The following is a 15,250-nucleotide window of genomic DNA, read 5'->3' as shown; positions in this document are numbered from 1 at the left end:
CAGTTAACTTATATATATAATTCAGACAGTTAGGAGGAGATAGTCAGTGTAGGTTAGATTGATCTATAGTGTAGCTGATAGGTTCCAGTGCAGGGTGTTAGGCAGTGTAAGGTAGACATAGTGCTGTGATGTCACAAGTTGCACGTATTGCGAAAAAATATGCGCATCATTAATTGCCGAAATTCACAAGTGTAAATATATTGGAGCACTCTATCTGCATATAAAGCTATTTTAATGTTCTGCCGTGCCAACCATTTTCTCCAGTCTCAGGAAACTTACAACAGCTTGAAAAATGTAGCATAAGTGACCCACGCCTGTATTTTTCGCGCATTATGCAAATATTACATTGCCAATGTAGCAATAAAGAATATAATCTCGAATTCTCAAATTTGCAAATATATGACGAATATTCTACAACATATTTGCAAAATATCGCGAATATGAATATTGTCCCTGCAGCTCATCACTAATGTGTACTGCTTTTCTAGCATTCACTCATGGGTACTACTACCTAGCATCGTTTTGATATGTTTGTGTTTTGAGAAATTACCAGCAGAGCATTTTATATTTCTTAGAAAATGTACCCATGTGCCCAGCAATGTTTTAGTCCCAGACTTTCTTTACACTTCTCAAGTATGTTCTACAGGACTTCAGAAGGGTACCAGACATGCTGTTCCTCAACGCACTAGTATGGACAGATTCCAGCATGCCACAGTCATGGGACAGATGACTCTCAGATTAGTCTGGCCAGGTGGCTGGTAGTGAATGAACCCTGTATAAGATTATACTTTGTAAGGGCGGATTAGGCTTGTTCCCACTGAAACATTTTGTTGTGGATTTGCCAGGGATTCTACCTTCAAAAAATATGTGTTAATGTATAAAGAAGCAAATGTGATCCACCCCATTTACGTTCTGTTTCAACATATTTAATAACACGTTTTAACTCTCCATTTCTCTGTGTATGATCTGAAAGGACGTAGAATTCACTATTATCTTATATGTTCTGTTCCCCCTCATAGGTACAGCTGAAAAGTGAAGAATCCAAAACATTTGCAATGAAGATCCTTAAAAAGAGGCATATAGTGGACACAAGGCAACAGGAACACATTCGATCAGAGAAACAGATAATGCAAGGTGCTCACTCTGACTTCATTGTAAGGTAAGATATGTGACCAACAGAGATGAGCAAAGTTTTGAAAAATTCAATTCTGACACTTTGCTGAATTTTTTTCAAGAAATTTACAATAAATTTGTCACGAACACATTAAATCAGCTATATCCCAGCCAGCAGGGAGAGTGTATCTCGGTGTACATCACTGTGCATTGCAGCAACATGCATACATTAGCTGGTCCTTTTTGGTAGTTAAAGGTGGACACCCCAATAACAGTAGAAGTAGACAGGTTATTCACCCCAATTAGAGAATCAAGGCCTAAAAACAATGTGGACACCCCAATAACAATGACATTAAAAAGCTTATTAACCCCAGTTTGAGAATTAAGGCCTAATAGAATTGCTTATCTAATCAACAAGGTGAACACCCCAATAACAGTAGAACAAGACAGCTTATTCACCCCAATTTGAGAATGAAGGCATGATATAATTGCTTATCTATTAAACAAGGTGGACATCCCAATAACAGAAAAATTAGACAACGTATTCAACCCAATTTGAGAATAAAGGCCTAATAGAATTGCTTATATTAAACAAGGATGACACTGTTCAATTAGATAGCTGTGTGCCATACACATGGGATGATGCAAACTGTGCTGTCTCCTATGGATCCCTTCAACTTCAGATTAAAATCCCTGCTCTCCCTACAGTGTGTAAAAACTCTCCTTACAATCTCCCTACACTCTTCCTGCACTGTCCCCACACTCTCCCTATCCAATATTCCACAATTAAAAGCTTTTAGCAACACTGTCCCTAGTGTGATTGGCTATCTGCACGGCATTATGAGTGACCTTGCATTCCCGGGCTTCTTTCACTTGGTAATATGTGTACCCCATTTTACGGAAAAAAAAATATTAATTACCATGAAGGGCAAGGAAATTTGGATTAGTTGCAATTCAAATTTTTTCTAAACTTCGGATTGAATTCCACTTCACATGCTTAGATTCAACACTAATGACCAATATAACACTATAGCATGGTGATGGAACAAGCTTCCATTTTTGACAGTCTTCGACATAACTGGAAGATAGAACATGCTTTTCTACACAATCATGTTGACCTTGTAACAGGCAACGTCAGGTCAATGCAATAACTCACTGTCTGATAGTCCGATGTCCTTATAAGTAGATAACAAGATGTTCCCTATTACAGGTTATACCGAACATTTAAGGACAGCAAGTATTTGTATATGCTGATGGAAGCCTGTCTAGGTGGAGAGCTTTGGACTATTCTCAGGGACAGGTATGTATTTTGTGTACTTGTGCGCGAGTTATAAACCAACAATTCTGGACGTCTTGGGCAATACTATTCAGCCAGGCCACTCATATGTGCCCTGTTATCCCTAAACTTCAAGCTTGTAATTTGTAATTATGAGAAAGTAGTAGTATAAATAGCTGAAATGTGATTTATGTCTGCATATCCCTAATTTCATGATGGGTTGAGATTACATTTTGTTTTGAAATGTGAATCAATGTCATGAAACTATAATTGCTTTGCATTGTTGTATGGCATCTTTGAGAAATCTACTGTTGCCAGACATATGCATGTTAATGTGGCACAGATTTATTGTGTGGTTTTCCAGAGGAACAAAGGACCATGTTTGATATTCTCAAAATTCATTAACATGTCCACCTTTGGGAGAATTGTGCACAAAAACCTATGAAAGATTGGTGTGTATGGTTTCCATTTGACTTGATGGCAGCAAATGGCATGTAGCAGTAGTTAATAGTTATCTATACCAAAGCTACTTTATTGGCCTTGTGAACAATTGTGAAACCTATACACTTTAGGGCAATCTATCCTACGTGATGTTGAAAATACTGTACTTTGGGCATGATGAATGGTGAACAGAAATAGCCACAGCCACTTATTACCTTTCCTCCAATGTGCCATTTGAGATAAAAAAAAATTATAATAATTGAGGACAGAAGATAACAACTATATGCACATTGATAAGACATTTTACATTGACTTTGACTTTACGCCATAGTCGAGCAGAGACTCCTAAGAAATACATTTTGTGGATACTGCCAAGAAGCTCAGCATTTCAGCTGATACCAAGAAAATAAAGATGGAGAGCAATCGTTGAGCTAGAACCCTTCTATCTGCTGGGAATGCTGAAACATTCACCTCCTCCATGGTTGTGTTTTTACTTTTTTATGGGGGATAGGAACAGCAAAAACATTGGAATATTGCTTGAAATGTGGAGATCAGAAACCCATTCATCTCTGTCCAATAGCAATGTATTGCAATCTGCTTCTTGTGCTTGAAGATATTACATTACTTTTCTTTGCATTTTGCTCTTCTTCCCATCAATTACTATCGTATGACTACCAATGAGCAGCAAAACAACACCAGGAGTAACTCAAAATGTCTATAAGTATGAACTTTCTTTTGCTATGTCTGTTCTTATTGTGTGGCATGACCAGCATGTATGCAGGCTGGAGCAGATCTTAACTAAAATGAAAGGTCCTAAAGCAATGAATTTTATTTCTCTTTATGATGAAAAAATACATTGCCCATTGCTGTACATGCTGGTTAACACACAAAACAATGGATGGGTGTGTTGCATTTTATATATGTATATCTTTAGTTACCCTTGTGTCATCTTGCAATTCATCCATAAGTTTAAGTGAACTCGTGTCCTTGTGGAACCATTGCATTTTCTCGTCTATCATAAAACTTATAATAATTAGGACTCATATCTCTAAGCTTCCTAGGCCCCTCTCATAGGGAGAGCAGAGATGGTGGAGTGTAATGTAGTCATATGTGACTTTTGAAGTTTTGAGTAGATTTAGGTTTTAGGCTAGTCAGATGTGAAAATCCCATTTACATTATCATTTGCCAAACTTTTGATTTGATTGCAGATAGTGACACATTACCTTCTTATTTTAATTACTTACAGATATTAAAAGTCATAATAAGGCTATGTGTGTATACAGGGTCATTTAATTATGTTAAAAGTCATCAGGTTAGATGTCCACTTTGATCGCCATTTTACAGTTTATTCTATATGAAAAGTTGGGTAACTCAATGAGAAACTTATGTTGTACAGATGTAGAATTATAGCCTTGGGCGTAACAAATATACATGGAAAAAAATTGGTAGGGGCCCCCACTTTATCATGACCACTTCCATCTGAAAGTTCAGAAAGGGTCAGTATTAGTCTACCTAAAGCACAGGGATAATGCACACAGTGATGTCACAGTACTGGGAAAAAGGACACACAGTAATGTCACAATGCAACTCAGGAATTATACAGTGATGTCACAGTACAGGCATAAAGAACACTACATTGCATAGCATAGGAACAACACAAAATGTCACAATGTGCCTGTTTCTTTACAGCACAGTCAAAAACAAACAAACATACAGTATAATGATGTCACATGTCGATATAATGCAAACAGGAATAATGTGGTGATGTCACAACAGAGGAATTAAAAAGGTGATATGATGCACACAACAGGGGTAACACTGGGGCTCTGTAAAAAAAAAAGATTAGAATGGGGTTGCATTATATTTTTCATACCTTACATATACTTCACTACTAACTGTACTATATGTTTAAAAAATATTGCCTTCTTAGTTGTTGGGTCCCATATCTTGTAATAATGTACTAGCAACACAGTTCCATTCGGTCGAGTCCGACCCTCCCTCACAGATTTACACCCCGTAAAGCTCCTCACACAGATCTGCTGGAAGGAGTTTCCTCCCTCACAAAAAGCTACAGCATCATACAGAATGTACCCCAGGACTGCACTGCACACCACTAGACCCACCCTCACCCGGCCGCTTGGAGGCATACACAACCCCAAAGTACCTACACGAGCTCCAATGTCTGTGCAGCAAGAAAGCTCTGTCCTATATACATTTGGTCATGTGACCATTAACCCCTTTTCCACATCCACTTTAAATGTACGGCGAATGTCGGGTCTTTAAAGATGGTGCCCGCTCTGGAGTGGAGTGGGTGCCATAGCAACCGGGTACCTGCTGTTTCATACAGCAGGCACCAGAGGCCAATGTCCACGATCTGCAGTAATGCTGACCTGGACATTTAACCACTCAGATGCCATGATGAAATGTCACAACGACATCTGAGAGTGTTAAAAACCAGAGGCGCGGGCTTCATTATCCAATAACAAGCTGGATAATCTGTATATAGAAGGATCCTAACACTGAACTGTAACAAATAGGTAATCACCTCCATCAGCTCCACTGAGAAGGGGCCTCACAGACACTTGTAGTCCGGCGTGACGAAATGAGAAGGAACCCCAACTGAGATACAAAAAGATACTCCGCACATAAATACTTTACGTACATAAAACTGGATTCTTTATTTCTTCAGGATCAGATAAAATGTTGATGCGTTTCAGGGTACACTAGCCCTTCGTCAAAACGTTTTGACAAAAATCTAGTGTAGCCTGAAAAGCATTGACGTTTCATCTGCGTAGCTGTCACTGTCAGTTTTAGATTACTAAAGCTAGCTTGACATTAAAGAGCTTAAAATGAGTTGCATACAGTCCTAGGTGACATCAGAATGTCATCCACAACTCTTCATGGCAAATGGAGCACATTTGATTCCGGTCAAATTTATTCGGACCTGAATTGAATTGCTCAACCTATTCAGCCTAATAGAATTTCAAGAAATGTGCTCATCACTAATGATAAACCAATATGCCTTCACTTCCTGTTTACTTTTACAAAAATGAACAAAACAGAAAAGTGACAATATCTCTGTGAGTAACACAGCAACATAATTAACAAATTGCTCAAACTTCTAATTTAGCTATATATATGGCCATTTTTATTTTTTGTGTGGAACCCTTCATCAACAGCTTAAAGTTCTTACATAGAAAGGTTCCTCATGCAATACAATGTTACTATTCGTATTTTTATTTCGACGTCTATAGCATGCTGGCAGTTTGAAGACCCTGTTCATCATATCCTTCTCCATTGCATAATTATTTTCTCATTGTATACATATTTGATCATTGTACTGAATTGTGTTGACACCTTAGGCAGTCGGCTCCGCCGCACTAAGGTCATTCAACAGCAATTGCGTTGAATGTGAAAGTCTACTGGACATTGTGACCGTGATTCCAGTTATATCTATGCTGCACATATTCAAGAAATATTACTGATCACATGGTTTTTCTTCCAGAGGTTCATTTGAAGATTCGACAACAAGGTTTTATACGGCTTGTGTAGTTGAGGCCTTTGCTTATCTGCATTCCAAAGGGATTATTTATAGGGATCTCAAACCAGAGAACCTTATTCTGGACCACCGAGGTTATGCAAAGCTGGTACGTAGAAAGAAGCTAATGCTAATATTGTACAGGTGTTAATATGGGAATCTGAAAAGGCAGTCATTTCTTATGAAGTTCCACTCTGTTCGTAAAGACATTGGGACACGTCAGCTCATTGTGTATATTGCTGGGTTCCAAATGTTCCCTAAAATGTTAACATACAAAGTTTATCTTGAGGCTATGGACTGAACAGATGTCACTGTGCAGGACTCCAATTACATTTAGAATGAACAATCCCTGGTTTATTATGTTCTGCTCATGGATTTCTACCCTTTTAGGACTTTGTGTCATAAATATGGACTGAAGAAATATCATCTACAGATGGCTTAGCTTTTGTGTGAAGGCAAACATGCTGCCAACTGCTTGGCTTTGATGATATTCTTATTCTATCACAGGTTGACTTTGGCTTTGCAAAGAAAATAGGCTTTGGTAAGAAAACATGGACCTTTTGTGGAACCCCTGAATATGTAGCTCCAGAGATCATCTTGAACAAAGGTCATGACATTTCAGCAGACTACTGGTCACTGGGAATCTTAATGTATGAACTTTTGACTGGCAGGTATGAGAATCGCTGTGATAAAAATAGTAAAAGCAAGTTGTGGAAGATTTATGTCCTTGTCACTTTGATTATGGTGCTGGCTGGAACTAGACTTGGCAATGGTCATGTAGGTTAATGCTTAATTCATAAGGGCGTAATAGAGTCATGCTCGAAACCTTAATATAGTACTTGAGCGAAGCAAGGACTAATGGTGGACAACACTTAATTTGACCCTATATAGTGAGTTCCAGATTTCTGAAGCTAAGATATTGCATTATGCATGTGAAGAGATTTTATTATGCCTTGCAAGCACTGTACATTCTTAGAAATTACTTTTAAGCCCTCATCAGACTACATAGTCCATTATTTTATAGCTATTATCTATAGCTGTACATTATTATGTGTGTCCAGAGTAGACAGCACAGAGGGGTTAGGGGAAGTCCTCTAGTCAGATGCAAAAGAAGACTCTTGGTGGACCCATCTAATGCACATCTGGCTAAAAGGGTCTTCCAATAAAAATGTCAATGGCAGGGTTTCCAGAAGGAGGTACCATTGTGACAAGTCAACCGGTGGTCCTGTAGAATAAAAAGGAGTTGTCTTAAGTAGACAGTCTCTTTAAAGTTTATCGCTGATGGAGTGTTATATACTATTCATCCATATATCTCTTTAATGTAACTCATATTCTGCACATAGAAGTAGTAGAGATGATAGGAAAATCAATTGTAAGGTTTGCGAGGGCACACATTACCGAACTCAAACCCAATTTCAGACTTTACAACACAATTCTCATATAATCTGACCCATAAAACTCTAATTACCATGCCCTAATTATGTAAAACACTCAATATTCTGCTTGTCCTGTATAAATAATATGCTTAAATAAATGTCATTCCAGTGAACAGAGAGAGATGCAATTTCCATTAATATTCCTACAAGGAACATCACTTGCTTCTTCATCGCAATAAAAGTAATGAGATTTCTATTTCATTAATTGTATAATTTCCCTTTCCAGCCCCCCATTCTCAGGTCCAGATCCTATGAAGACTTACAACATCATACTGAGAGGAATCGACATGATTGAATTTCCAAAGAAGATTACCAAAAATGCTGCTAATCTAATAAAAAAACTATGCAGGTGAGAATAAAAGCACTTTTAAGAACATGAACAGAAAGATGTGAAATTGTCTGTAAAACTCTAGAAAAGTGTCTGCACAAATAGGCAGGAACACACAGACAGTGAGCCCTAACTGGAACCTAGCCCGCTGTCTTTGCCTGGGGCTTGCACTGCAAGGCAAGCCGAGGTCAATGCAGTAAGCAATCCAAACGCACGCAGAACAGAACTGGGAGCACAGCCAGGGAGTGAATACCTATCATTGGCAATGGTATCTGGTCAGGAAGTGGTTTAAATAGAGCACCGATTCCCAGGATCAGAAACTGATAGGTCATGACTCAACGCTCCATTAGCCAGAACATAGCACACAGGAATAGAACAGCCGAGCAATAAACCCACTGCTAATCTCCTCCAGCACACACCCGTTGTGTGGAGAAACAGAGAATTGCATCCTGTTGCTAATAGCTTCGCAGCAGGTCTTTTACGACGCAGTTGAACCAAAACCGGAGATCTCACCTCTGGGGCCTGGACAGGTAAGTTTGTTACAAAATGATTGTTCTTTTGAAGTATAGTCGGGAAAAGACTCTTGCCCTTCACTAGTAATGTAAGAACTTGCTTTTGTCACTCAATTTGCCCCTTTCCACCAACATAACCTGTTGGGCTTTTACCTCTCGGGAAACGACCATCAATAATATCCAAGGTGGGCTAGGATAGTGAAGGGGTTAATAAGGATAACATCCTTGGTGGTGTAAGCGAGTTTTATGAGAGCAGCTTAGACAGTCATTGAGTATCTGTGATTAGATGACTGAGATGTAATCTGTGGAAGAATTGCAGACACTGTGATCCAGAGGAGGAACTCGAGCAAGATAACTGGCTGTCCAACCCTAATGAACAATTAGTATGAGTTTTCATGAGGACCATCAGATAGCTTCCCGAGTGAATGCAGGAATTTTTGCCTGAAATTATAAATTGCCTAGGAGAAGTAAAGTGTGAATCTCAATCAAGTACTATTTAAAAGCAGACAACCCTGCCACAAAATGGCACCATCAGTGTTCTTGGGGAACACTGACTATCCTGGGGAATATAAAGCTTGCATAAGGAGTCTTACAGGTAATGCAAAGCTCTCTTGGCTCTCTTCCAGAAGAAAGAAAACTCTCTCTAGTGCCACCTATAGCCCCCTGTAACTACAAATGGGTAGCTACCTATAAGTCGCACTTCTTTCTGGAGTAGAACTTAGTCACATCCCTAATAAACTAGAGACTGACTGAGGTGCAACACAGACCTCTCTAGATTTCTGCCAAAGTTCATCAATGTTGCAGAAAAAATGGTAATATTTGTGAAGAGTATACATGTTTTTGATTACCGCTGCCGGTGTATATATCACTAGGAGTTGTGCAAATTGGGTTCGGATTGCTGTATCCAAACCCGATTCTCTTAACTGCATTCAAAATATGGGCTCCTACTTGAAAATGTATGTCCCCCGTGGAGGTCTTTTCTGAAGTTTCTGCAAATTTTGCAAGACTTACTTGATGTTGCCCTCTATCACATGTCACTTTGTTTATTGTTAAATTACTTAGTTAATGAGGCACGAAGTCCATATTCTGAATGTAGTTTTTAAAAGTATCAGGTTTGGATACAGCAACCTGAACCCGATTTGCTCAACCCTAATTACTATAGTATAGTACAGAATAGTCCAGATTTCCAGAGTATCCACAGGCTTCCAGATGCATTCTCTTCTCATGCATAATTTATCAACCATGGAGTTCAAATATGGAGCTGATTTTATAGCTTTAACTACTAGATATTACTGCAGAATATTTTACGTTTTAGCAGATAAAATCATCCATTGTACTGATCCCAGGCAGTCTTTACATTACTAGCTTTCCTAGTTTTACATTCTGCTTTACCCTTTCTTTCGTGGAGTGTGCTGCCCTCTTCTGGTTTTTTGTGTCACTGCTAATAGAAATACAGCAACAGCTATACTATCATGAAGCTCTGATACATAGTCCTATTGCTTCAAATTTTTGTATTTAGAATGCAACATACAGTTACAAGTTTGTGAACGCTTCAGAATTTTCTATATTTCTGCAAAAATGTAACCTAAAACGACATCAGATTTTTACAGAAGTCCTAAGGGTACTTTCACACTTGCGGTAGGACGGATCCGGCAGGCTGTTCACCCTGTTGGATCCGTCATTTCGCTATTTCGCCGTGCCGCCGGACCGCCGATCCATCCCTATTGACTATAATAGGGACGGGTCAGAGCTCTGGCGCAGTACGGCAGTTCGTGGTAAGAAGCCACCGGACTAAAAAGTCGGACATGCAGGACTTTTAGTCCGGCGGCCTTTCGCTGTGCACTGCTGTGCTGCGCCAGAGCTCCACCCTTGTCTCCGTTATAGTCAATGGGGACGGAGCGGCGGTCCGGCGGCACAGCGAAAAAGCGGAAGGATGGATCCGACAGGGTGAACAGCCTGTCGGATCCGTCCTGCCACAAGTGTGAAAGTAGCCTAAAAGTAGAGAAAGATAACTAAATCAAACAAGTGAGTCACAAATATTAAACCTGGTCATTTATTTATTGAGGAAATTGATCCAATATCACATGTCTGTAAGTGGTAAAAGTATGTGAATCTTTACTTTTACTATAATACGGATTAGTTGGTTGTGCCGCAATCCATAACAAATCTGGATTTGTATTTGTGGTGTAATACAGTTTGGTATGTGCCACTGCTTACAATAACAGCGCATGCACAAGACTCACATCTTAATGCAGGCACAGAGGATCCCGTACTGTATAATACACCAACGGCAATCGGGAACTCATGATGTTTAGTGGAACAATCGCAAAGCTATAGATTCATCCAAAGCAGGACGAATCTGAATCTGCCAACATTATTCCAATAGCCTTCTGGCTTTTCCAGGTGATCTTTGGCAATCTGCAGATGGGGACTAATGTTCTTTTTGGAGAGCATCGGCTTTCTCCTAGAAATCCTGTCATGCATGCCATTTTGTACTCCAGGTGGTGAACATTAGCATTACCTTTAGTTGCTTAGAGGTTACCTAGATGTCCTTTGGGACCTCGCAGTCTCTTATATGCCTTGGTCTTGGAGTGATCTTTGCTGATTGACCACTCCTATGGAGGATAATAATATTCTCAAATTTCCTTCATTTGCAAATAGTCTGTCTGTCGATTGGTTTAGTCCAAACTCTTTAGAGATGGTTTTGTAAGGCTACTTTTTACACTTGCGGCGGCGATGGACGCAAACAGATGGCATTTGTCAGACGGATCCGGATGCGGATCCGTCTGACAAATGCATTGAAATACCGGATTCGTCTCTCCAGTGTCATCCGGAAAAACAGATCCAGTATTTTTTTTTTTTCCACAGATTTAAAGGTCTGCGCATGCGCGGACCAGAACAACGAATCCGTCAATGCGGCAATTTTAATGCACAAACATATGATATTAGATCATTTTCCTCAATAAATAAATTTCAAAGTACATTATTTTTGAGTCATTTGTTTGATTTGATTATCTTTTTCTGGTCTTCATGTGAAAATCTGGTGCGGTTTTGGGTCAAATTTATACAGAAATTTGGAAAATTCAGAAGGATTCACAAACTTTCAAGCACCACTGTTTATACTTCTTTTAATTAAAGTTTCTCTTTTACAATCTTTTCTCTACTAGGGACAATCCGTCAGAAAGATTAGGAAACTTGAAAAATGGAGTGAAAGATATCCAAAAGCACAAGTGAGTGACTGACAATAATGACACCAATTTATTTGAACTGTAAAATAATGAGTAAGTAAATTCAGGATCATAGTTATGTCAAATGACTGTATGAAAGCCTTCACCATATTGCATGTACTACTACTTTGTTTATTAATTTATCATATATAACAATTTATAGATAAATATTAACTTTTACCCAAAAACTACTTATGGTTTTCAGTAAATTATTTTCTCCATGTATTCAGCTTTCTGCCCTGGCGTTTTAACTTCTCCTTTGTTTGGACTTTTAGTCTGGCAGATAGTCTGGCAGATTGTCCCACAATTTTTTTTTTTTTTTCAGTCAGACCGTCACTAAGGCCAGAGAAGGTGGTGATAATTAAATAGTGGATCCTGATTCTCTGATGTCTGACCTGATCCATTCGGACCCTGAGCCACCTGTTCTGACCTCTGGACTGTTTCACGGATTTGCACAAATTTTGCCCGCCTTGACCTCTTCGTCCTGACTGCATGTATTACCTGATCCCCTGGTGCTCTGTGCTATCAGGAATATTCCATGAGGTAGCGCCTAGTAACTCCCCTGCAGCTAAGGCCAGATTCCTGTGTAGGGGTTAAGGGTGATCACCAGGGGACTGCCAGGATGACAACCTTATGACTAGCCCAACATCAAAGTTGATTGCCAGTAACATAGGATTTCCTTCCTTATAACATTCCCCCCTCACAGCAGAAGTTAACTGACAATGGATTACCTATCTATATAGTCTATATAGGAGATTTTTTTCATTTGGGTTCACTGCTCCAGATGGACAGTATGTTATATGTAATTTTCATTAACAAAGTCATGCTGAAATGAAAAAGAAATATAGCTAAAAATTCTATGAATACAAAGTTTTAAAAATACTCCATTCTTCTAAGCATATTGGTATTAATTGTAATGGACTTTTACTTAGAATGTTGCATCAGAGAAATCTCTGAATAGTTTCAAATGGTTTGAGTCTTCTGTAGAATGTGGCCATACAGCCCAGTGACTGCCAGCCCAGTGGCGTACATAGAGAATTAAGGGCCCCATAGCAAGGATCAAACCAGGTCCCCCTCACAGAACAGAAGGGTTCCCACCTAAACCCCTTTCAGTGACCCTTGGGCCATGTTTTCCATTTGCTAACAGTTGTTTCTTTAGAGGGTAGCGTCCTGACCAAGTTTTCACCTCCAGTAGAAGAGAGGATGATCCCAACTGGGCCCCTCTTGCCCTGGGCCCCATAGCAGTCGCATATGTCTGCCGCTATGGTAGTTACGCCCCTGTGCCAGCCAAACGCTTTTCCAACTGAAAACCCTCTGACCACTACTATGCACATGCTCACTCAAATCAGCCCAGTGTGCATGTGTTCACAATGATGAGAGGTAGAAAAGATGGTGTCTGAATCCTCTGGGGGCAGATTACCTCCCTTTAAAACAAAGGATTGGGGATATTAATTAACACACCCAATCCTTTTTTGTCCAATCCTTATTTGTTTCTGTTGTATGAAGGTCAGTCAAACGTCTTATACACATTAAATAACTGGCCGGTCTCACCTAAGGGCTCTTTCACACTTGCGTTCTTTTCTTCCGGCACAGAGTTCCGTCGTCGGGGCTCTATGCTGGAAGAATCCTGATCAGTTTTATCCTAATGCATTCTGAATGGAGAGAAATCCATTCAGGATGCATCAGGATGTCTTCAGTTCCGGAACGGAACGTTTTTTGGCCGGAGAAAATACCGCAGCATGCTGCGCTTTTTGCTCCGGCCAAAAATCCTGAAGACTTGCCGGAAGGCCAGATCCGGAATGAATGCCCATTGAAAGGCATTGATCCGGATCCGGCCTTAAGCTAAACGTCGTTTCGGCGCATTGCCGGATCCGACGTTTAGCTTTTTCTCAATGGTTACCATGGCTGCCGGGACGCTAAAGTCCTAGCAGCCATGGTAAAGTGTAGCAGGGAGCGGGGGAGCAGCATACTTACCATCCGTGCGGCTCCCGGGGCGCTCCAGAGTGACGTCAGGGCGCCCCAAGCGCATGGATCACGTGATCGCATGGCACGTCATCCATGCGCATGGGGCGCTCTGACGTCATTCTGGAGTGCCCCAGGAGCCACACGGGCGGTAAGTATACTGCTCCCCCGCTCCCCACTACTACTATGGCAACCAGGACTTTAATAGCGTCCTGGCTGCCATAGTAACACTGAAAGCATTTTGAAGACGGATCCGTCTTCAAATGCTTTCAGTACACTTGCGTTTTTCCGGATCCGGCGTGTAATTCCGGTAAGTGGAGTACACGCCGGATCCGGACAACGCAAGTGTGAAAGAGGCCTAAATCAGAGTTTTCAGTGACATTATAAGATCATAGTGTTTACCTATATGATATATGATATTAGTATTCAGTAAAAGCTAATCAGAGCCGAAACCCGGCCAGCCATGCCTAGGGTTAAACATGTATTTACTGCGTATACAAGGAGTACCAGAGAGTAACATTGTATCCCCTTCTACACATTTTATCTCCAAAAGAAAGATACTGTTGCAAGGGAACACACAAATCAGAAATGCTCTAACTTTCAACCCTTACTAATTAGATGCTCGTAACATATTACTCCAAATAATCACTGATCACTACCTCAGATATGAATCCAGTACCAGGGGTGACACAAAGTGATCAGTCTAGTGCCACCTGTGTTACTTTTAGTATAACTACAGGTCATTCTCAAAAAATTAGCATATTGTGATAAAGTTCATTATTTTCTGTAATGTACTGATAAACATTAGACTTTCATATATTTTAGATTCATTACACACAACTGAAGTAGTTCAAGCCTTTTATTGTTTTAATATTGATGATTTTGGCATACAGCTCATGAAAACCCCAAAACTCCTATCTAAAAAAATTAGCATATTTCATCTGACCAATAAAAGAAAAGTGTTTTTAATACAAAAAAAGTCAACCTTCAAATAATTATGATCAGTTATGCACTCAATACTTGGTCGGGAATCCTTTTGCAGAAATCACTGCTTCAATGTGGCGTGGCATGGAGGCAATCAGCCTGTGGCACTGCTGAGGTGTTATGGAGGCCTAGGATGCTTCGATAGCGGCCTTAAGCTCATCCAGAGTGTTGGGTCTTGCGTCTCTCAACTTTGTCTTCCCAATATCCCACAGATTCTCTATGGGGTTCAGGTCAGGAGAGTTGGCAGGCCAATTGAGCACAGTAATACCATGGTCAGTAAACCATTTACCAGTGGTTTTGGCACTGTGAGCAGGTGCCAGGTCGTGCTGAAAAATGAAATCTTCATCTCCATAAAGCTTTTCAGCAGATGGAAGCATGAAGTGCTCCAAAATCTCCTGATAGCTAGCTGCATTGACCCTGCCCTTGATAAAAC

The 15,250-nt window shown here is 40.1% G+C and overlaps 1 protein-coding gene across 3 annotated transcripts in view; it reads left to right on the top strand.

Annotated features, from left to right (window-relative positions):
• PRKG1 (protein kinase cGMP-dependent 1) overlaps positions 1 to 15,250 on the top strand; it is a 1,133,286-nt gene that overhangs the window by 1,104,690 nt on the left and 13,346 nt on the right. For all 3 annotated transcript variants that reach the window (XM_044296555.1, XM_044296554.1, XM_044296556.1), the window contains exons 11-16: positions 1,020 to 1,159; positions 2,324 to 2,413; positions 6,336 to 6,477; positions 6,876 to 7,039; positions 8,031 to 8,153; positions 11,812 to 11,874. In XM_044296555.1, the coding sequence (XP_044152490.1) occupies positions 1,020 to 1,159; positions 2,324 to 2,413; positions 6,336 to 6,477; positions 6,876 to 7,039; positions 8,031 to 8,153; positions 11,812 to 11,874 (722 nt within the window). The remainder of the gene's footprint in view (positions 1 to 1,019; positions 1,160 to 2,323; positions 2,414 to 6,335; positions 6,478 to 6,875; positions 7,040 to 8,030; positions 8,154 to 11,811; positions 11,875 to 15,250) is intronic.

The sequence above is a fragment of the Bufo gargarizans genome, chromosome 6 (genome assembly GCF_014858855.1).
Source record: "Bufo gargarizans isolate SCDJY-AF-19 chromosome 6, ASM1485885v1, whole genome shotgun sequence".
NCBI lineage: Eukaryota > Metazoa > Chordata > Amphibia > Anura > Bufonidae > Bufo > Bufo gargarizans.
The sequence above is the reverse complement of the archived record's forward strand: the minus strand, read 5'-3'. Positions and strand labels throughout refer to the sequence as shown.